At 44.4% G+C, this 23,780-nt stretch overlaps 1 protein-coding gene across 7 annotated transcripts in view; it reads right to left on the minus strand.

The window, feature by feature from the left end:
* TBC1D1 (TBC1 domain family member 1) overlaps positions 1–23,780 on the minus strand; it is a 227,337-nt gene that overhangs the window by 34,642 nt on the left and 168,915 nt on the right. For all 7 annotated transcript variants that reach the window (XM_070452043.1, XM_070452042.1, XM_070452045.1 and 4 more), the window contains 3 exons: positions 14,367–14,552; positions 7,479–7,640; positions 387–545 (listed from right to left, as the gene is read on the minus strand). In XM_070452043.1, the coding sequence (XP_070308144.1) occupies positions 387–545; positions 7,479–7,640; positions 14,367–14,552 (507 nt within the window). The remainder of the gene's footprint in view (positions 1–386; positions 546–7,478; positions 7,641–14,366; positions 14,553–23,780) is intronic.

Consider the following 23,780-nt stretch of genomic DNA (forward strand, 5'->3'; position numbering starts at 1 on the left):
CCTGTTTGTAAACCACAGAGACTAGGGTAGCTCCTGTAACTAAACCAGCCTCGGCTCTGGCACGTGCATTTCCAGGCTGAGCGTCCGGTTGACTATAACTGCTCCTATCAAGCTCTGAGTCACTGAACTGAAGCCTGAGGGAAATCTCGGCCTGCACGGTGGCCGCCTGCCCCGCCGCAGAGCTAACAAGCCACCAGGCACAGGGGGAGGCTTTTATACCTGAGAGGACACGTGTGATGACGTCAGGGCTTCTTTACTTGAAAGTCTTAGCAGTAAATCATGATCGCTAAATCTAAAGGCAGACCACTCAATAACCTGGACGGTCTCTTCAGATTTTCCGAGTGAGTGAGGCTTCCGTCTCTATGTCAGGCTGACTGGAGGCTTACCAAGGTCGATGAGAATGGCGTGCTGCTGGGAGGTGAGCTGCTTTAAGAGCTCTTTGTAGGGCGTGTCCTTGGGCTGCTGTTTGCAGGGAAGCGGGTGCTTCAGGTGGTACTGCTCTGCCAAGAATTTCCAGATCTCACCCCGGTGGTGTCGCGGCACACCTTCAAGAGGAGGGGTGGGAAAAAGAGAGACTTCAGGTACAGAACATGACTGAGTGATAAAACGTGCTGTGTCTCGTTCTGCCGACTCGGCTCCTTGTTCCATTATGAGTTAACAGCACAGAAATGGAAATAAAGCAACCAAAATTCTGTCCTATCGGGTCCCTTCCTTCCTCCACACCCCCTGCCATTCTTCCCTTACGTCCCCGACACCCTCCTACCTTTCAAGCATGTATGTACTATGTTTGGACTCTGGGCTGTGCCAGACTCTGCAATAAACTGATGAAAAAAGACATGAAAATCCCTAACTAGCTCCAATGAACAATGTCCTCAGGAAGTAACTGCGAGCATGTGAAACGACACTGCAAAACGTGATCTCAGAGAAGGGGCAGAAGCAAACAGGTGAGTCTGGATGAAGGAGATGAAGGTTTCCTGGATTCCTTCACTGGTGCCAAGACTCAAGAGCGAAAGAGGAGAGAAGTCCAGGCAGAGGAAGGGAGCTGCGAGTGTCTGCCCGCACCTCGGAGGACGCAGTGCACGCGTGAGAGGAGCAGAGAGGCAGCAGCCAGGCTAGACAGGGCTTCACGAGAGGTCAAACTGGGGGCGAGAAAGCTGCGCTTCATGCGGCAACTGAAAGGAATGACCGAATGTTTTGAAGCGGGGGAAGGAGTAGCTGAATCAAAGCTGAGATTCTGGAATACTGACTGGACATCCTTCTGCAAGGGTGGGCTGGAGGAAGCGGTCAGATACTAGACAGGGCATAGTCTGCATGAACGTGCCCTGGTGGGCATTCAATGTGGACCTGGAAGCAAGAAAATCCACCTAGGTGCCTCTTCCTAATGTTTCAGATGGACGCTCAGCGTGCTGTTAAAAGGTCATCTAAGAGAAGTTCTCTTAAAGCCAGTGAGGGCTCATTAGAAAAAGTGACTGTTTTGAATCAAATTCTTGTGTTCATGACTCCACTGTTTCAAGGCCCAGATGTGGAAATGGGAAGACCAAGAAAATAGCAGGATAAGACACCAAACCCTTCTCATTCCTGAGAGGAGCGCTCTTCAGAGAAAGGGAGCCTCTGACTCAGGGATCAATCTGTCCATCCAGAAGAAGCATGTGAGGACTGCGTGCCCTTCCCTGCCCCTCGGGCACCTGCCCAGGAAGGCTGCTGGCCAGTCCCCCAGCCGTCTCTCAGAGCAGGTGCCACTCCAGGAAAGAGCAGCAGCTCGCCCTCCCCAGGAGCTGACCAGGTGCTGTCACTGCTCCACACCCTTCACGTCATCCCCGCAACCTGCTGTGGGGAACGCGATGATATTCCACGAGGCGGGGAGGAGGGAGCGGAGGCCCCCTGCTGAGCAGAGACGCCCCAGGGGGGTGGTGGTGGGCCAGGGACAGTGACCACCGTGTCCTCCTGAAGTTCTCACTGCTGGACAGGCTGCTACTCACAAGGATAATGGGGGAGAATATTTTATGTTCCTACCTGGAAATCAATAATAAAATCATCATTTGTGGATGGGAATCAGAGAGTCAATTTCACTTATGACAGACCCACAGGAACTCTTTAGAAAGCGCTGCTCAGCCGTCTCCTGGAAACACTTATAGTATAGTCAGTGATTTGATTTTACACAGTGGGAGAAGAACATGACCACACTTATTGTGACCACATCCTACCCTGTGAATGTTTATCTCAAGAGTTTACTGGATGACCCTGTAAAGTAGGTTGAATGGTAACCTCCAAAAAGGTATGTCCACATCCTGATCACCAGAAGCTATGAGTGTTACCTTATTCGGGAAGAGGGTCTTTGCAGATATAGTTAAGTTAGGCAGAGACCTTGAAATGAGATCATCCTGGGTGATCATTATCTAGGTGGTCCCTATATCCAATGACAATATCTTTCGAAGACAAGAAGAGAAAGTGCCATGTCCACAGAGGCAAAGTGTTGCGGCCACAGACAAGCGATGCTGATGGCCACCAGGGGCCCGAAGAGGCCGAGTGCAGCCTGCCCGCACCCTGACTCCAGGCATCTGCGTTCCAACACTGAGAGAGGACCTTCTGTTGTTTTAGCCACCAATTTTGTTATCACTTCTTACGGCAGCAACAGAAAACTAATGTATTCTGTTATCTGCCTTTTTATGTCATTCTGTTTCTTTTCTCCCTACTATTCCTGCTCAGATGTTTCTCAAGGGGAGAGGTGAGTACAAAAACAAATAAACCTCGTATTTCAGACCGTATTAGAAGTAAATGTAGGCTGAAAAACAGTCAGCATGTTAAATGATTCATAGTGGGGCTTTCAACAAAATATTCCTGTCAAACCGGGAAATATCCCAAGTTATGAGAGGACCAATTTCCCCTTATTACTAAATCATTCCTGTTATCTTATCAAACTTTTACTTGGGGGAGGAAACAAGTATTGGCTGTCACTGACAGTGCCACATACTCGGCTTTTAAGGGGAAGCTTACATTGTATGACTTAGAAAGGGTCACGCAAACTGGTGCCAACGTTTTTGCTAAGGATGAGCTTCAACACCCTGCCCCATGCTCGGTTTTGCCTCCACTCCTGACCCCAGAGAGAACCCCGGCAGTGGACCGGGGCCTGCACGCAGGAGGCCACCCTCCCTCCATATGTAAATACTCTTAAATTTTGACTGCCTTTGCTGCTCATTATTTAAAAGGGGGAGGGGGACAATCTTCTGAAAATAGAGAGATATAAAGAAGAAAGTGAAAAACCACCCCTTACTAGAGGTAACACGCAATTCACCACCCAAAGCAGGAACCTTCTGACAGTGAAGGGGAGGAAGGCTACTATTTACTGTACTTGCACAGGCGGAAAAGCAAGACCATGCTGGGGAACCCGGATACATGTCTCCTCCCTACAACTCGGGTGTCTGCAGACACGTCACGTACAGTTACGGAGCTACAGACCAGTACATGAGGCCACGCTGTCCTCTCTTACTCAACAACTTACCACAGACATCTCTTGCATCAGTTAATACAAATCTACTGTACTATTTTCAAGGAATATGATGTGGGTGTGGCCATGTGGTTGGGTTTTTCGGTCATTAAATGATGCCAGAGTCAACACCCTTCCTACTGCAGTATATTTTCACTGATTAATTTCTAGAATGGGTTTCTATACCCGGCAGTGCTGGGGCAAAGGTAAGAAGAGAGCACACCTATCTCACATTGCCAGCTACTCAGGAAGCCTCTTCGCCTCTCTGCAATGCCACTCCTAGAAAAGTATGGTCCAGGTTATAAAACTCTACCTTGCCACCTTTGGAGAAATCATTTAAAGCCAAAGTAAACTTTGAATTTAAAATTCCCTATAATTCTTCCTCGTACCAAGATGACACCCTAAAATCCCACCATCTGATCCGACTTTAACTTGGGGCATTTCTAAATCTCTTTACTTCTGCCACTTAGGGGTCTTTAGATCATCAAGAAGAGGCCTTGTTACCCTGCACAGGGCATGTCTTTATTTCAAGGGTTTGTGAGTGACTTGGCCTCTACCTCAAAGATTCAAAGTGAAGTTCCAATTTGATCTCTTTGGCCGGGAGCCAACACACGAGACCCTACCCCTAAAAAAGGCCACAGGGGAGAAAGCCTGACGGGCAAGGCGGATCAGGTTTTCAGGGGTTTTCGAAAAGGCCAGCTCACGAGATCCCACCCATGACAAGGTCACGAGGAGAAAGCCTGACAGGCAAGGCAGATCAGGTTTTCAGGGATTTCGAAAAGCTGCCCCCGGCTCTCACCTTAAAGATGATATCTGTCTTTCTGATGCCTGCCTCAATGGACTCTGACACAGGCAGGAAGGCCTTCCCTGATCACTTCCCAAATGAGAATCAATTTAGAACTTTAATCAATAAGTTTCCCAGGTGGTGGTATTTTATGAGATTATTCAGGGTGAAAGGAGTGTTTTAATTCAAACTCCTTTGCTGGTAGTTTGTTAGCCAAATGCATTTATGCCCTTGGTACTAATATGCATGATTGCTTATAATATCCTAATCATAAAATAGCATAAAGAACCTGATTATACAAAAGCCCTAATAGATATAGAGCCCTTTTAAGGGGTAAAGGAGTCCTATTAGAAAACATAAGAAAATTATTCTATAGGTGGTTATTGGGTTGTGTTTTGCTTGCTGTATTTTTGCCTTTAATGTGCTAATGTGTTATAAAAACCATTGTTAATGTAGTTAAAGATCTAGAGAAATAAGAACTTAGCCCTAGTGTGGTAACAATGAGATGGTTGTTAATTGTCAGTCAGGAGTGCTAGGCAAAAGCTGCCTCATCAAAGTCACAGTCTGTACGGGGTAAACTTTTTAGATAAACGCAACTGACAACTTTTGCAGAAAGATTAATTTTTGTATTAACAAGAATATAATTCTACTCTGTACTATTTCCCTATGACCCTGTTACCTTTCAGTTAAGGTCACCATAAAAACAGAAAATAGGTTTACAATCACCTGACCTGCATGAAATGTTAATAGCCTCAAGGCCAGAAGATCATGTGCTAAAAATTACTATAGAATTAGAAAGCAAAAAAATCCTGCTCTTCCTAAAAATCAAAATGATGTAATGCTAACCCTGTGTAATCATGAGTAAGCATCTTGTACCTTGAAAACGTTCTGTGAAAGGGTAAAAATGGGTTGTCAAAAAGTAAAACACAGATTTGGCCCTATCAAGGCTGGTCTCACGTGTCTTTTCTCTCTCTCGCCGACGCCGTTCATCCTAAGGGTACCCCCTGGATCCTGCTAAGGCTGGACCCCGGCACCCTTTTTATAATAATTCTGAGTTACTAGATGGACTGTGGGCATCTGTTTGGAGGTATTAGATCTTACATGTTGAAATATGTAAGCTGAATATGTCAGCTGAATAACTGACAAATAACAATTTCCTTTTATAATTAGTAAAAGGAATAGTAATAATCCTTTTACAATTAGTGATACAAAGTTCCTGGCACAGAAAGTGATGTGGCAGCTCACCCCAGTATAAACTGTCCAATCCTCTATTGTCAGCTTCATCATGTAGGTTCTGGATACTGTGCTGAGTTCAGTCCTGTCTGACTCTTTGTGACCCCATGGACTGTAGCACACCAGGTTCCTCTGTCCATGGAATTTTCCAGGCAAGAATACTGGAGTGGGTTGCCATGCCCTTCTCCAGGGGCTCTTCCTGACCAAGTATCTAGAGTACTTCTATTTGGTTCCTCTTGCAAATGCATGATGGAAACCACTATATGTCCAGGTGCCAGGCTCCTAAGAAGCTCAAACATTTGGACTGCTGTCACAGAACCATGCAATTTACCTATGCAAAAGTAGAGCTACCTGAAGACTATCATCTAGTCAACAGTGAAAAGGGAAAGACAGGACTCATTCTTTTTTCTGCTTTCTTTTTTCAAAATGGCGATCTAGGGCCAGTTGGTGCAATGGTAAGCCTCCAGCAGCCATCACTGCACAAAGAATATAAGACCTGGAAGAAAGCTGTGAGACCCTCTGCGGGGTCCATACCTCTCTTTCTGGAAGCCAGAGGCCAGAAAGATGAGGACAACTGCCACAGGCCACTGTGGCCGATACAGGACCTGAGTCCTCAGCACCCACACTTCTGGTCTCTGAGAACAGCACGGCCGAGGCCTAGCTCAACCTTGGGCAGCATCAGTGGTGGCTAGAACTCCAGCAGCCTGGGATGCAACCCGCTCTGTGGTCCTGGGCCCATAACTCAACATCTCTAGGTCCAAGTCTCCTTATCCATATAGAGGGGGAAGTTTTAACTAGTGGTAACTCATATATTATTACTAAAACTTAAGCTGTCAAAACTCAGATAAAGGTTAGAGATAATACCTAATAGAGAGAACATCGTAGAAAAGCTGCTTTGCTCCATTTACTCGCAGAGATAAATAATGCATGTGCAACTTGGTTTACTGAATTGCTGATGCAGCCAGAAGATAAGATTTACCTACCCTTATTCTAAACACCTAGTTATTCACGCCCAGACTGACAAGACTTCAGGAGCGCTAGAACTAGATCAGACTCAGGAAACTTCCCATCTTGCCAGTAGACATTAACACACATTTAAAAATAAATAGTTTTGTGTTACTTGAACACTAACAATCACTGAAGAACAATCAATAAGCTCTAAAATCGAAGTCAAACTACCTCCAGTTTTTTCTTTTGAAATGTTCCAATGAAGGGCCATTTTCTTCTTTTTAAATGTTCCAATCGTTACAGACTGATACTTTGATAAAAGACAGTGAATTAGCAATGGGAAAAAAATAAGACTGACAAAATATACAAGACCACTTTGTTCCACTAGGATCACTGTCAAATCACGCGGGAAGTTTCTAGATGCTGAGTCTCAAGTTCTGCACTCACCTTGGATCAGCAACTGTCCAGACCAGCACCCAGGCAGCAGACCACACTGAACACAGGCGCCCACACCCCCCAGCCTCTCAGCAGAGCACACACCTGCAGCGGCTTCTCACAACGGCCACTGCTGTCACCCACATCTCACACATGTGTACAGTGAGGCCAGAGACGTTAAGCCATTTGCCTAAGAACACTCTGCAGAGCAACTGGTAGAAGCGGGATCCAAACCCGGTCTACCTGCCTGAAGTCTGGGCTGGACTCTGAGCTGCGGAGAGCACCCAGACGGAACGTACACAGCTTGCTGTCAGTTTACTGTGTAACTCTGTGTATCGTCACATCGTTAGACAGCTTGTAGGCAACTAGGCCCTTAGGTGGACCTTTTTCTTCTTCCTGTTTCCTTAATTAAGAGAAATCGTAATTTAAGAGAAATTGAGACGAAGACATCTGGAAACAAATCGGGTAAAGACATGATAAACAGGAGAGAGATCGTTGCTGAAACTGAACCTAAAAATTTGTTTTTATTCCATACTTCTCCCTAGTCACCAATGAGGGGTGAGGCCAACTGGACTGATTCCCAGTTAGGCTTACCTTGGCCAACAGCCGAGTGCATTTTCTCCATGTCAAACTTAATTTTTGATCTTCCTGGAGTGCTCAGTATCTTTTCCCACATTGTAGTCACTTCTTTAAGACAAGGAGTGATTTCTTCATAATCAAGCTTTAGGCGCTTGTTCAGCAAATCATTCTCAGAGGCTAGAACAGACAATTGAAGAGCACTAGTGAGTTATGGCTATGCGTCTCCTGTCTCACAGCAAGGCTGCCGGCTTATCACCACCACTGAGACGCCTGTAGCCAGCAGCTGCAGCCAGCTTAACAGGTCCAAGGTGAAGACCAGTTCCCGCCCCACCCCAGCTTTCTTATCACAGAAAAAGCTAGATACCCAGGAGGCATCCCTGATTCCTCTTATTCCTTCATCCCCAATGGATTTTGTTGGCTCTTCTGCTAAAATATACTGCACCGGTCCAATCCTATCCATCTCCATAGCTACCCTATCAACTGTAACCATGTCAAAGGCAAGAACTGTGTGTTAGAATTCCTGGTGGCTGGCAGGATTAGATCTCAACAAAACTTCACCTAAACTGGGAGAGGCTCTCGGAGGATAGTTCCTTCTTACTTGGAGCCAAACCTCCATTAAGTATTGGTAACATCTACCCTTCCTCCCGTTTCTGCTGCCTGGGGCTAAACAGAATAAATCTACCTTTTTCACATGGCATCTTCTCAAATATATGAAGATAGTTACTACTTCCTACCTTTTTCAGCCTACAGGTCCACTAGGAAGAACTCTACCTGAGTCACCAAACTAAAGGTGGGGGGATCAATAAAGGAAAGGAAATGTAAGCATTCTAAGAAGGACTGAAACTGACAGTCTCACTCCCACCAAACCACTCACTCCTACTCAGACCACAGGGGCGATGCTATCAGCCCCACACCCGTCCACAGCACATCCCCCATCTGGACTGTGAGTTATGGGGAAAGCAGGTAGGAGACACAGCTAAGCACAGGCCAATATACAGGCTTCCGCAGAGCTGCTAAACTTGTCTTCTTTATGACAATAATAAACAAATACTGCAAGTCTTCTGTACTTAAACTTCAGTACTTTATACTTAGTAACATTTAATGTTAACAACACGCTGAGGTAGGTTTTGTTTTTATATTTCTTTAATAATATCATTTAAAATAACATTTTTATTTATTAATTGATGGATAATTGCTTTATAATTTTATGTTAGTTTCTGCCAGATATCAACATGAATCTGAGGCAGGGTTTTTTTGAATGGGAGGACTGGGCTCAACACCCTGGCCCAAGCAGAAGGCATGTGGGCCTACACCCCCTGCCTTTCTCTACTGTTCTCCACCACACTGCGGAACTTGCTGTGATGAATGACACATTGTTTTCTAAGTATCAATTAGGGGCCTTAAATATTTGATAGAATCCAGGGGAGCTGCTTGGACCTAGAGTTTTCTTTGTGTGAAAGATTTTTTAATACAAATTTTATCTCTTTAACAGATATAGGAACATTCAGACTTCTTTTTTTTCCTTATTTCAGTTTTGATAAATTGCATCTTTCAGTAAGTTTGTCCATTTCATCTCAGTTGTTTAGTTTATTGGCAAAGAGTTCTTCTTAGTCCCAGAGACACTGGTAAGTCAGTATGTACCTAAATAAGCCTGCTCTCCCCTGCCCATAGACACGCACTGCCTGGCACCGAATCTTATTCTGGAGAAGACCAAGGCTGCGCAGGTTTGTTACTCTGTCCAGGGCAGCAGAGCAGATGAGCTGGGCAAAGGATTTTTGCACCCTGAATTACTTTTTAAATAGGAATTACCGCTATTTCGTTGAGTCACTCCTGTAAAGATAAATGAGATGAAGTACACTTAGCTGCTCAGTCTCTCAGTTGTGTCTGACTCTTTGCAACCCCATGGACTGCAGCATGCCAGGCTTCCCTGGCCTTCACCAACATTCAGAAAACTAAGATCATGGCATCTGGTCCCATCACTTCATGGCAAACAGATGGGGAAATAATGGAAATAGTGAGAGACTTTATATTTGGGGGGGGGGGGGGGCTCTAAAATCACTGCAGATGGAGACTGCAGCCATGAATTTAAGATACTTGCTCCTTGGAAGAAAAGTTATGACCATCCTAGACAGCATATTAAAAGCAGAGACATTACTTTGCCAACAAAGGTCCATCTAGTCAAAGCTATGGTTTTTCCAGTAGTCATGTATGGATGTGAGAGTTGGACTATAAAGAAAGCTTAGCGTCAAAGAACTGATGCTTTTGAACTGTGGTTTTGGAGAAGACTCTTGAGAGTCCATTGGACAGCAAGGACATCCAATAGTCCATCCTAAAAGAGATCAGTCCTGAATATTCATTGGAAGGACTGATGCTAAAGCTGAAGCTCCAATACAGTGGCCACCTGTTGTGAAGAACTGACTCCTTGGAAAAGACCCTGATGCTGGGAAAGACTGAAGGTGGGAGAACAGGGGAGGACAGAGAATGAGACGGTTGGATGGCATCACTGACTCAATGGACATGAGTTTGAGTAAACTCAGGGAGTTGATGATAGACATGGAAGCCTGGTGTGCTGCAGTCCATGGGGTCACAAGGAGTTGGACACGACTGAGCAACTGAACTGAACTGAACTTCACTTCACAGACAAGATGCTCCTCTGACTGCTGCCATCTCTTGAAAGCTTAGGAAGGGAAGGAAGGCTAAGGGCCTGGGAGGCTGAGTAATTAAGTGACACCCAAACTTGTAGAAATTTTAGAAAAACCACACTATCTAATTTTTTTATAACTAACATGTGGTATTTAACTAGGAAAAAAACTTTCAAAAATATCTTCAATTATACTTCAATTAAAACTCAAACTTCACTGTGTTACCATTATGCAGATGTAGTATCATAATGATCCAGATAACCACAATGGTGTGCAGAGTCAGATATCCCTGGAGTGTGAAGTCAAGTGGGCGTTAGGAAGCATTACTACAACAAAGCTAGTGGAGGTGATGGAATTCCAGCTGAGTTACTTCAAATCCTAAAGGATGATGCTGTTAAAGTGCTGCACTCATCATGCCAGCAAAGTTGGAAAACTCAGCAGTGGCCACAGGACTGGAAAAGGTCAGTTTTCTTCCCAATCCCAAAGAAAGGCAATGCCAAAGAATGTTCAAACTACTGTACAATTGCACTCATTTCAGATGCTAGCAAGAGGATGCTCAAACTCCTTTAAGCTAGGATTCAACAGTATGTAAAGCAAGAACATCCAGATGTACACACTGGATTTAGAAAAGGAAGAGGAATCAGAGATCAAATTGCCAACATACATTGGATCATAGAGAAAGCAAGGGAATTCCAAAAAACATCTACTTCTGCTTCACTGACTATGCTAAAACCTTTGACTGGGTGGATCACACAGTATAAAGGACAAAAGAACAAACTGTGGAATATTCTCAATGAGATGAGGATACGAGACCACATTACCTGCCTCCTGAGAAACCTGTAAGCAGAACAAGAAGCAACAGTTAGCACTGGGCATGGAACAACAGACTGGTTCCAAATTGGGAAAGGAGTACGCCAAGTCTGTATACTGTCACCCTGCCAATTTAAGTTCCATGCAGAGTACATCATGAGAAATGCTGGACTGGATGAAGCACAAGCTGGAATCAAGACTGCAGGGAGAAATATCAGTAACTTCAGATATGCAGATGATACCACTTCAATGGCAGAAAGTGAAGAACTGAAGAACATCTTGATAAAGGTGAAAGAGGAGAATGAAAAAGTTGGCTTAAAACTCAACATTCAAAAAACTAAGAACATGGCATCCAGTCCTATCACTTCATGGCAAATAGATGGGGAAAATGTGGAGTTAGATTTCATTTTCTTGGGCACCAAAATCAATGCAGACAGTGACTGCAGCCACAAAATTAAAAGACGCTTGCTCCTTGGAGGAACAGCTGTGACAAACCTAGACAGTGTATTAAAAAGCAGAGATATCACTTTGCTGACAAAGGTCCATATATTCAAAGCTATGGTTTTTCCAGTAGTCATGTATGGATGTAAGAGCTGGACCATAAAGAAGGCAGAGCACTGAAGAATTGATGTTTTCAAACTGTGGTGTTGGAGAAGACTCTTGAGAGTCCCTTAGACTGAAAGGATTGACTGCAGTCAATCCTAATGGAAAGCAACCCTGAATAATCACTGGAAGGACTGACACTGAAGCTGAAGCTCCAATACTTTGGCCACCTGATGTGAAGAGCCGACTCAGTGGAAAAGACCCTGATGCTGGGAAGGACTGGGGGCAGGAGGAGACCAGGATGACAGAGGATGGGATGGTTGGATGGCAACACTGACTCAATGGGCATGAGTTTGAACAAACTCAGGGAGATAGTGAAAGACAGGGAAGTCTGACTGCAGCTTATGGCCTCACAAAGTGTCAGACAGGACTTAGCAACTGAACAAGTATCTGCAACATTAAGTATATGGCTCATTCCAAAAGCAACACAGTGCTGACCAAAACCCATGGTTGTGGTGAGTCTCCCTAGTGTCCAGTGTCAGGCTGCTCCATCGTGCGTAATGGGGGAAAGGGCCTTGCAGAGGGTGCTGCAGAAGACTGTGGGCCCGTGAGAGAGGCCGTGCATCTCAGTCCCAACACCACTGAGCATCAGCTGTTCAACTTCGAGGAAATCACAACTCAGCTTCCAATGGGCAACAGGTAAGTGAAGTAGGTTCAGATGACAGGGTTTGATTCTTTCTTGAATGTAATGCTCCAAGAATAGTAATAAATATTTGATCCATGCATTCCAAAGCCAAGAAAAAGCCTTAACCATGGGGAAAAACTCCTTGTATATGTTCCTCTACTTTCTTTCCCAAAGAGCATGAAATCAGCCTGAACCCTTAATCAACTGCAAGAGTCTCTCCCAGCTGCAAAAAAAAAAAAAAAAAAGAATAGAATGATTCTCTCTAGTGAATTTCTGACTGGTTTTTTGTCAAATCTTGCTTTTGCATTTAATAATAAGGTTCTGCACCCCTCATGTCACCCCAAGAAAATCTATTAAATGTTTTTAGATGATTCATGATGAGGCTCTTATTGGTGATTATTTTCCTCAGCAATATAGGTACTGTACACAATGCTTCCTAAATGCTATTTAGTAAGTTTATTATGCTTTCACCACAAAAGTGTATTGGACTTTATAGAGCTAAGAAAAGAAAGAGATTCAGACAGTAAAAATAAGAGACCACACAGGACAGAACTCTGCTGGATGAAATAAGGAAGCAGCAAATGAAGATGCCGGCAAGGGCTACTGAACTCAATGCAACACCCAGCAAGGCATTCCCAGTACCTTAGAGACCCCTTCCCCATCCATTCTAGCTGGCCTGGTCATCATTTGCACAGCTTCACAAAAGCTTTGCCTCTGTGGCAATCTGACCCTGTATCATCAGTTACAGTCATGGTTCCTCCCCACATTCGCAAGAAGCCAGCCAGTATCCTTTATGTTTTACAACTACATTCTGAGCTCCCGCGGCTGCCATCTGCAAGAAGCCTGGATAAGATAAGCATCAAGGTTTATGGGCTACACGATGAATGTAACTGCCTTTCAGCTTTTCAACAAAAATGCCAACCAACACCCAATGACTCGAGGGCTCTGCTCCAAAGCTGTCATCTAGCTGACGGAACACTCAGCGATGCCATCACTGTTTTAGACATTTGCTTTTAGAATTACTTTCAAGAACATGCAACAAAATGACAGAAAAACAGAGTTGGGAGAAAACTTTGCATTCACTGCTATAAACTCCCCTCACCGTGGCATCTCTGTCCATAGTAGCCTCATGGGACGAGCTGTCTTTCTCAGCTTCAACACTGGGTACTGGAGAGGCTGTGAACAGACCATTCCAACCACTCAACTATTCTTATCAAAAGGTCTTGTTCCTTTGTATTTGACTCCTTGCTTTTGGTCAAAGATGATATACTCATTTGGACAATGAACCTTATTCATCAGATTTGTTGTCTTAACTTCGAGTTCTCTAAAAACGCTACAGTAAAAGATGAAGATCTGCAGTCTAGAGCAAGTTCAACAAAACAGAAAGTAATTCCAAAGCTGCTCTGGACAGGGTCAGCATGTACAAGCCTCCCTTTTAAGAGTATGTTCAGATTTCTCAACCAAAATCCTCCTTATTTTACATTCAGGCAACTCTCTGTACTCCAAGACCCATGTTCTTTCCATTATACTACCAGGGTACATAAAACACAGCTCCTCAGCTACTTTGAAAAATAATATTTATTGATTCAAATGACTACTGGAATCAGGAAATGGACAAAATCTAAACTTCAGACTTCATGTCTCAATTTGGCACTAACGTAACCCTGGAGCTCCTCTGAGTCTCCGCTTTCTCTTCAGGCTACTACCTAACTTCTGGAGTTGTCACCAGGATTAAGCGAATCAGTCTATCTAAAACCTGAGTATCAATACAGGTAGAACTCAGCTAACCTGCAGTCCAGTCCTCTGGTTTTCAGGTTACCTGCAACTCACTAAAAAAGTACAGAGTGAGGTTATGAACTATAATGATTTATGTAGGATCTGTTCACACTTAACACGCAGGCAAAGATTACCACGGAGGACAAAGCAAGGACAAAGAGAAAGAAGAAAAGACGCTTTTCAGAGAGTTAAAGCTTACATCTGAAGGATGTCTCTCAGAAGATTCAACTTACAATTGGTGAAATTATCATTAAATCTCCAGAAAGTAAAAGGTATTAACTTTACTTTAAAAAAGTAAAACAGGCATTTAATATGTATATTTATGTATGCTGGAGAACCTTGCTTTTTCTTTTTAATAGCACATCTATGTCTGATGTGTCTCACTTCAGAGTCAGGACCAACTAAAACGCCATCAGGCGAGTTTAGTGTTAAAAAAAGAAGACCAACCTTGCAGCTTTTGGTTTTCCTTCTCCATCCTGAGCAGCAGTATCTGCTGCAGAATGGCCTTTTGCCAGAGCTCTCGAAGTTCACGAGATGTCCTTTTCTTTTCCTCTGTGACGGGGCCGAAGGGTCCATCTTCACAAACTGGTTCTAGTGGCGATCGTGGGGGAAGCTCTCCCAGCTCTGAGTAATCTGAGGAGGGAAAAGGGCATTTCAGAATGGTCAGCTTTTCCTGTTCTTCCTTTTTATTTATTTAAGTGAAGTATAGTTGCTATACAGTATGATATGTTGGCTTCCCAGGTGATAGAGGGGTAAAGAATCCGCCTGCCAATGCAGCTTCGATCCCTGGTCGAGGAGGTCCCCTGGGATCACGGCATGGCGACCCACTCCGCTATCCTTGCCTGGGAAATCCCAAGGACAGAGAGTTTGGTGGGTAGCAGGCGACAGTCCATGGGACTGCAGAGCCGGACACAACTGAGCACACACATTATATGTCACAGCTGTGTAAGACAGTGATGCACAATGCTTAAAGGTTATGCTCCATTTATAATTCATACAAAGTGCTGGCTATACTCCCTGAGTTGTATAATATATTCCTGTAGTTTATTTTATACATAGTAGTTTGCACCCTTTATCCTCTTCCCCTTCATCCCACCTCCCCCTGAACCACTAAGTTTGTTCTCTGTGAGTCTTTTATTTTGTTATATTTATTAGTTTATTGTATTTTTTGGATTCTACATGTAAAGGAAAGGAGATCATATAGTTTTCATCTTTCTCTGATTTATTTCACTAAGCATAATACCCTCCAAGTCCATCTCTTACTGCAGCAAATGACAAAAAATCATCCTTTTTAATGACTGAGTATTCCACTGTATACATATACCACATCCAGAATGGCCATTTTTCAATAAAAAATTATATTTAAATATAGTCCCTAATCAGAAAATTCTGCTCATTCAGATATTAAAAATAACATTACTAAATTTAAAATTCAAGTTTTACTATGAATTGAAAAGCTACACCTGAGCTACAAACGTCTAACAAGTTATATTGCTACATCAAATAGTAAGAAGTCACAGCAGCTGGGGAAATCTTCGAAGACACTTGCTTTGTAAGGTATAATATTTTACCTTTTTCTGAATTAATGACTATATGATTAATAACCACAGCAAACTTTCATATAGCATTCACTCTGATCCAAGCTGTTCTGCAGGTTTTATGTATAATTATTCACTTACCGCTCAGCCGCCCTCAGATGCAGGTATGGTATAACTATCCAGTTCTAAAGAGAAACAAACTGAAGCACAGGCAGCTACGTGCCTTACCCAGCGCCACACAGCCAGGAGCAGTCAGAGCCAGGGCTGGAACCCAAGCAGTCTGGCTTCAGGTACATTCCTGACCACGTGTTATAAGGCTAGGTGCTTTAAAAGAAGATTAAAGCTTGTAATCTTTAACTGCCAATAGTAACAGTGACCATTAATAGCTCTTCTACCAAGCGCTGGGCACCATGTCAGGTGTTCATATGGACAGATTTCTTTCATCCTGATGCCAAATCCAGAAGGCAAGTATCAGCCTGAAGAGAAAGCTACAGCTCAGAGAAGCCAGGTAATTCGTCCAGGGTGAGACAGTGAGTTCGTGCTTTCTATAGATACTCCTACAATTACAAACACCTACAAGGGGCTTCCCTGGCGGCTCAATTGGTAAAGAATCTTCCTGCAATGCAGAAGACCCAGGCTCGACCCCTGGGTCAGGAAGATCCTCTGGAAACAGGAATGGCAACCCACTCCAGTAGTCTTGCCTGGAAAATTCCACGGGCAGAGAAGCCTGGAGGGCTGCAGCTCACGGAGTCGCAAAGAGTAGGACACAACTGAGTGATTACCACTTTCACAATTCAAATGTCTCTTATGCCATCAATTTTCAAATTTCTATTTCTTAGCTGAAATCTCTTTACAGTTCAAGAATGTGTGCCTTTCCCAACTGCAGGCATGATGTTGCTGGTGCAGTGTTACAGTAACCAATACCTTGTAGACAGGCACAGAGAACATCCCAATGGCTCACCATGAAAGTAGCCATGAAGAGCAGCGTTAAGTTCCCCTACAAGTGGACCTCATCTGACTCAGTGCATTCTTAACACATGCAGGGAAAAGCCTGTGCAGGCAACCTGAGCCTGACAACCGTCCACCCGACAACACACTCTCTCTTCCACCCAGTGGTTCTAACGCAATTCCACGTTATGTCTGATTTACAGAACAGTCATCACCACTGCCTTTTATCTAAAGCTGGGTTTGTCTTCCTGCTGTGAAATCATGCATAAGCCACAAAATGTTTAATTTCCTAATGTAAGTCATCCACCTTAACTCCTCTTAAAAATGTTGAATTAAAAAAAATAACAAGCCATTAAGAGTACTTATCACATTTTTATTTACACTTGTTTCGTTGTGAGCCTATTAAACAAATGAACTAAAATTGTACGTTTTTGGAGGTAAGAAATAATAGAACCATTTATGAACGTTACAGGAGGATGCTCAGTGTAACGGTCAATTTAAAAGCAGGAATCAAAACTGTCTATATTGTATGATTTCAATTTTGTAAATATTATGAGAGGCAGACAGTTCAGTGATTAATAGGTCAGGCTCTGGAGTAAGGCTGCCTGGTTTTTAATGGTTTTAATCAAGACCCTTCATTTGTGGATTTTGTGATCTTTAGCAAGTTTCTTAACCTCTTTGAGCCTCCATTTCCCAATCTTTCAAGTGGGAATAATAACCCCTCCCTCATAATGGTGTTACAGGGACTGAGTTAACACATACATACAAACCACCTAAAACAGGGTCCAACACACAGGAATGCAGGGAATGCTAACTCCTATTGTTGGCTACCACATATTAAGGGCAGACAAAAAAATACTAGAAGGAAACACATCAAAATGTAGTCACTCAACTGTAAGCTCAGAGGTCAGAACTTTGCCTTCTTGTCCATGAGGGTCTGTCCAGCACCATGCAGTCCCTGGCACCCAACAGGTGCTTGATAAATAATAGTTGAGTAAGAGATTGGCAGGCTCTGGGTTTGATGTGATTGCCCTTCATCTTTGTATTTCCTGAAAGTTTTCTAAAATTTGTTGATAATAAACATTTTTAGAATTGAAAATTAAAGAAAATACTGCAAATCTGTTCTGGTTTAAATCAAAGGTTGAAAAAATGTTCTCTTGCAAAACACTTAGAAGACAAATCACCTCCCACAACCTGTATACTTAGAGGGGCACTCATGACTGAACATAATACAGTCTAAATTAATCCCTTTTTCAAAAGGAACTTTAGTCAGAATTATTAACTTAATCTGATTCTGCAGCACGAAGTCTTCCACTTGAGCCCTTCCCTTTTCTGTTCTTCGTCTGTTTTCTTCTTTTACCGTCTTGGCTGCTGACACTCTGCTGGACCCTGCAGTCATGATTCAAGTTCTGCTTTATCTCATACTGGAAGTATTTACCCTCCCTCTGGTTCATAAAAGATTCTTGTTTCCAAAAAGTAATTCTCGTGAGCTGTCAGGGGTGATGCGGCAGGCGCAGGAGCGGTGGGTAGAGCCGAATTTCAGCAGACCTTCATGTGTATACAGAAAAAACCCAGGGACCGCCCCGTCACCTGAGCATTCAGTGGACTGAATCTGAAGACTCCTTCCCATCCTTAAACCCTATCAGTAAGATGAGGACTCAACTCTCGTGGTCTCCTTCCTCAAACTGCATCCTTCTTGTCGGCCACAGCCTTTCTCCTCCTTCAGTGTCCTAAAGATTCCTACTATATTGACTTTCAAATTGCGGCAGAATGAACAGAGCAGTGTGCCTCAGGCTGGGTGTCTAGGAATGCTGGCTGTTGGTCCCCAGACCCTCTGAATATTCAGTGAATATTCAGGAAGTCAACTCTCTTGTCAACTAGGCTACTGACAAGAACCACAGTCTACAGAAGCTTATGACACTCCAGGTTCCGCTATTTTCCTATTCAAAGAAATCAGATTTGCAAAGAGTCCAAGCACTGTCTGGTGATGATGACTATGAGGTTTAAGGCACAAATTGCTTCCCTAGGGTTCTCTGTAAAAAGCAGAGACATTACTTTGCCGACAAAGGTCCGTCTAGTCAAAGCTATGGTTTTTCCAGTAGTCATGTATGGATGTGAGAGTTGGACTATAAAGAAAGCTGAGCGCCAAAGAATTGATGCTTTTGAACTGTGGTGTTGGAGAAGATTCTTGAAGAGTCCCATGGATGGCAAGTAGATCAAACCAGTCAATCTTAAAGGAAATCAGTCCTGAATATTCATTGAAAGGACTGATGCTAAAACTGAAGCTCCGATACTCTGGCCACCTGATGTGAAGAGCGGACTCACTAGAAAAGACCCTGATGCTAGGAAAGATTGAAGGTAGGAGAAGGGGATGACAGAAGATGAAATGGTTGAATGGCATTACTGACTCAATGGACGTGAGTTTGAGCAAACTCTGGGAGATGGTGAAAGACAGGGAAGCCTGGCGTGCTGCAGCCCACGGGGTCACAGAGAGTCAGACACGACTGAGCAACTGAACAACAAAAGGGTTCTCTCTACTTTCGCCTTCTTTTTCTTTTTATTCATCACAGCTCAGTTCGTTGAGCTTTTACCACGTGATGAGTCCTTGGCACAGATAAGCCTGTTTGATGGTCACAACCACTTCAAGAGGTGGGTGATGTTATCCCCTTTCTACAGGCAAAATAACTAAGGTGCAGTGAGGTTTTATAACGTGGCCACAGTCACACCTCTGGTAAAAGTCAGAGCCACAGTTTGAATCGAGATATATTTTCCTCCAAGTAAAAAATGCTTACCCAGTACCTAACTTTCAGACGCACATGGGTATCCTGCAGAGATGCAGATGTCGACTCAGTCAGTCTGAGGGGAGCCTGAGAGTCTGCATTTCCATCAAGCTCCCAGGGGATGCCACCACTGGTGGTCTCAAAACACACTCAGAAAACTGGGCTCCACACCACATTTTTACTGTTCACCCCTCCCACGACCCTAGGTACTTATTATCATGTCAGTTGTTCATTTTCTTTGGCTGTTCTATGGCCCATAGAACATAGTCCAAGGGTTTCCATCAGCTGCCTGAACTCAGGCTTTCACACATGGTTGGAGCTCATCCCAATCCTGGTCAGGGTACCAAGGCCCAGTGCAGAACACAATGGATTATGAGCACTAGTGTGAACTAACTCAATAAAGGCTAATCCACTATACAGTTCAGCAAATAAACCTAACAATTTACAGCAGGGTGTCTCATCGGCAGGACCACTGACACTTTGGGCTAGTTTTTTTTTTTATCACAGAGGACTGTTCTGTGCATTGCAGAATGTTTATAAGCATCCCTGGGTACTACTTACTAGAGGATAGTAATATCCACTCATGCCAGCACTAACAATCAAAAACACCCAGACAGCGCTAAATGCCCACTGGGGACCAGGGAGGACAAAATCACCTCCAGTGAGAACCTGAATCAGAATAAAATACCGATCACTTACTCGCTCCTAAACCCTGGGAAGGGGTAAAATACCCTCTTCACTAAGTTTATTTTATGTGATAACAATTACTGGTGTCCTAGTCTCTAATTAACAATTTTTTAAAATATACTATCTTTTGTTCATATTAACAGGAACCTAGTTACTACTAATTTACACAAAGGGGATAAACATTTGTTTATTCTCAATGTGACCTGGCTAATCTCATCAATGGAAAAAGACCCAGATCTGGGACAAGGCTATACTTGCTGATCACTCAAGTGTGTGCATGCGTGTCCAGGGCGCAGCTGTGTGAGGGATACACCCCTGTATGCAGGGGCCTGACTAGAGTGGCAGGGTGAGGATAGCATGAAAATGTTGGACAACTGCTGGCTTGCTTTTATTATTAGGACCTTGCCCTAATCATAAACAAATGCATGAGTTAACGTGGATAGTTCCTAAGCTGTTGACGCCAGAATTTGTCGAGTCCTTTATATGTACCCAGGATATGATGTGCTTGGTGGTCTGAGAGAGGCTTTGCTGTTTCTAATATTCTCCAGGACAACGTGGGGACCTCGCTTCCGTCCTCGACTTTCGTCCGTGCTGAGAGGCAGCCAGCCAGAGGCTCAGGTGGAAGAGCGCGGCTCAGTGCAGAGTCAGAGCCGGCGCCCCCACCCGCAGGCCAGCTGGTCAGTCCCTCTCTGTAAACCTCTGCAAACACATACACCTTCTGGGCTCCGGGCCCTCGGGGCACAGTGTGGGAAACGGCATCCACCTCTGACCAACCCAGCTGCGGAGACCGCAGGCAGTGCCAGGCATCTCTCTGAGGTCTGCAAAGCCACACAACCGCAGGGCTGCAGGCACAGGCCAGTCTGGGACTGGCTTTCACTGTTCTGACATCTCCTATAAAGACAGGATGCAGAGGGCTTAAACTACGTAGATGCTCAGCAACAGCAGCCTTCAGCGGGCTCTAAGAATTTTTTAACCAGCCATAACTCAGGGCCCCGAAGAGACAGCTGCCTCTACCTAAATCACTGCTCTAACACTCTCGGGAGAGTCATAAATATGATCTATGCCGGGCTGCCAATACTGCTGATGCCCAACTGTTCTGCGGCCGCTCTCCGCTGCCACGTCCCCCCTGCACACACACGTGTGGGGAGGAACGTCATGGCGCATCGTGGGTGCGACAAGGCAGGACGAAAAGGAACGTGTGCCTGGCCTCACACCTGTCCAGCCCCCGGCTCTGTGAAGTCTGGAATACAAGGAGGGCTCCTTTCTTGCACTTTCACAAGACACTGATTCCAAGTGTGAACTGCAGTTCTCCTCCTTTTAAAGACATGACATTAAATGATGCATTACACCTGTAAGAAAGAGGAGCCGCCGGAAGAAAATGAAGAGACAGACCTTCTAAGAGACAGTCCTCACCAATATTCTGCTTTTATTTCTCATCCCACGATAGAGCATTATATAACTATCTCCATCCCTTTAGAAAAATCCTGATGTCCCATGCCAAAAGAGAAAGAAAACGTTGAAAATTCCAGTTACTCTCAAACCTCTGTTTTAACTATGTCCCACAGACCCTGAAAACAAGAATTAAAACTGAACATTTAATCTCCGGAGAAAAGTTAACAACAGGGATTCACATCTGCAGCATCTGCTGTACCAACAGCTGAAGCAAACTTCTTAAAAAAAAAAAAGAAAAGGAATGTGTAGATTTAAGAAAGAAACAGGCAGTCCTTGAATGAATGCTGTCAAACTGTTTACAAAGAACAAGCCTCACCTCTCCTACAACAGAACAGATGCCCGGGGAGCAGAGATATCGGCGGTCCCTGCTGTATTCCATGCCTGGGAAAACAGCAGACACACACAGGAAAATCACTAACAAATGAATTCATCTCTCTGCACCCTACCCTGACTTCTTCGAATGCTTTATGGGAAAAAAAAAAAAAAACTTGCTATTTTTCTACAGTTGCATTATATGAGGTGGCTCAGTGGTAAAGAATTTGCCTGCAAGGCAGGAGATGCAGTTTGATCCCTGAGTTGGGAAGATGCCCTGGAGGAAGGCATGGCAATCCACTCCAGTATTCTTGCCTGGAAAGAAGGTGCACTGGAGGAAGGCATGGTAACCCACTCCAGTATTCTTGCCTGGAGAATCCCATAGACAGAGGACCTTGGCGGACTCTGGCCCATGGGGTTGCAAAGAGTCAGACATGACTGAGGCAACTTGAGCATAAGAAAAAATAATTTTTAAGAAACATTCATTTTTTAAAAACCAGTATTTTTAAGTTTTTGACACCTGCTACTAGAAATCCAGAAGCCCTATGAACATGACACAGTCCCTCAAATGTCAAGGATGACAGACAGAAGTAGACAACTGCTAAGAAATACAAAGTGTACAAGAAGTTCAGCAAAGAAAATGAATTTCTCCTGGGCATCAAGTCAAGGCCTTGGGCCCTGGAGCCAGATGTCTGGGGTCAAATCCCAGCTCCACCACTAACCGAACTACTTAACCTCAAACAGGTGGTCTGAACACTTTACACTTGCACCCTCACGTGCAAAACTTGCACCAGAGTGCCTCTCAGAGAATTAGCATGAGCATTCAATGTAGATGCTTCCCTGGTGGCTTAGATGGTCAAGAATCTGACTGCAACGCAAGAGACCTGGGTTTGCTCCCTGGGTCAGGGAAGGACCCCTGGAGAAGGAAATGGCAACCCACTCCAGTATTCTTGCCTGGAGAATCCCACAGACAGAGGAGCCTGGTGGGGTACAGTCCATGGGGTTGCAGAGAGTCAGACACACTCAGAGACTAACACCTTCTCCATATGGAAGTGTGGGGGCGGGGAAGCCTGGCACAGGGGAAGCATTCGATAAAATATCAGCTGTCATTCTTACCAGCATCAGGTTGCTGGAACTGGTGGTTGTGCTTTAAGGACAAGTAATAGTCAGATGGGTGGAAATAGTAAGAGCCATTTCCTATAAGAGCAGCACCACAAGAAATGCAGGTGAGCATTATGCACTGAGCCATTCTGCTCATGACCAGACGGTGCGCAGACAAAAAAAGAATGGTCCTGCCCAGGTTATCAACAGCCTGACCAGCTTATTTATGTATTAATCACTGGGAATGATGGAAGAATTTGGGCTCTTACAATTTCTAAAAGAAAATTTATCTCATTTTTGCATTCTTTAGCCCTGGAACGATACCCCAGCCATCAGGGAATGAAGAGCTTAGCAGATCTGACAAATGAAGGGCTATTAGGAAACAATGTGGAGAAGGGCTGGGGGTGGGGAAGAGCGTAAGCTCTGAAGACAGAACAGGGAGCCTACCTCTGCCTGAGATGGGGTGCAGTGGGAGTGAGGGGTGCGATGGGGAGGCACACGATTTTTTTTTTTTAAGCAGCCAAGAAATGCAGAAACTGGAAACGGATGCAAGAGCCTTACAAATCTCTATCCCTATGACTTCCCAAAGTTGGCACATGGGGTTGAGTTTCCAAGGGTCTGTAAAGATGACCTTTGGACTCAGTCTGGTGAGGGGCTGGGACGATAGCTCATGGAGAAGCAGGAAGGCACAGGGTGATGGACGTGCAGGGAGGAGAGCCAGGCAGAGGCAGGAGAAGGTGACTGAGGGAAGGAAGGTGCACGCAGGCGCTCCTGGGGAGCCTGGGCGGCCTCCCTCTGGGGCTGAGCTGTGAGAGCTCAGGGTGAAGCACCGCCCCATGGGGAGGAAGTGCCTGAGAAAGTCAAAGCCTACAGAAGCTAGAAAAGAACCAAGAAAATGCTGCAGACCTGTGAATTTTTCATTTAGCGCCCTGGATAAATTACCCTCTGAAAGAATGGCATTTGTTTTTGTATCTGCAAGGGAGATGATAACACGCTTTTTGAAAGGATCAAAGGTCAGGACTCTCATTTCTTGATTAAAGACA

Source organism: Odocoileus virginianus, chromosome 21, assembly GCF_023699985.2.
Source record: "Odocoileus virginianus isolate 20LAN1187 ecotype Illinois chromosome 21, Ovbor_1.2, whole genome shotgun sequence".
Taxonomy (NCBI): Eukaryota; Metazoa; Chordata; class Mammalia; order Artiodactyla; family Cervidae; genus Odocoileus; species Odocoileus virginianus.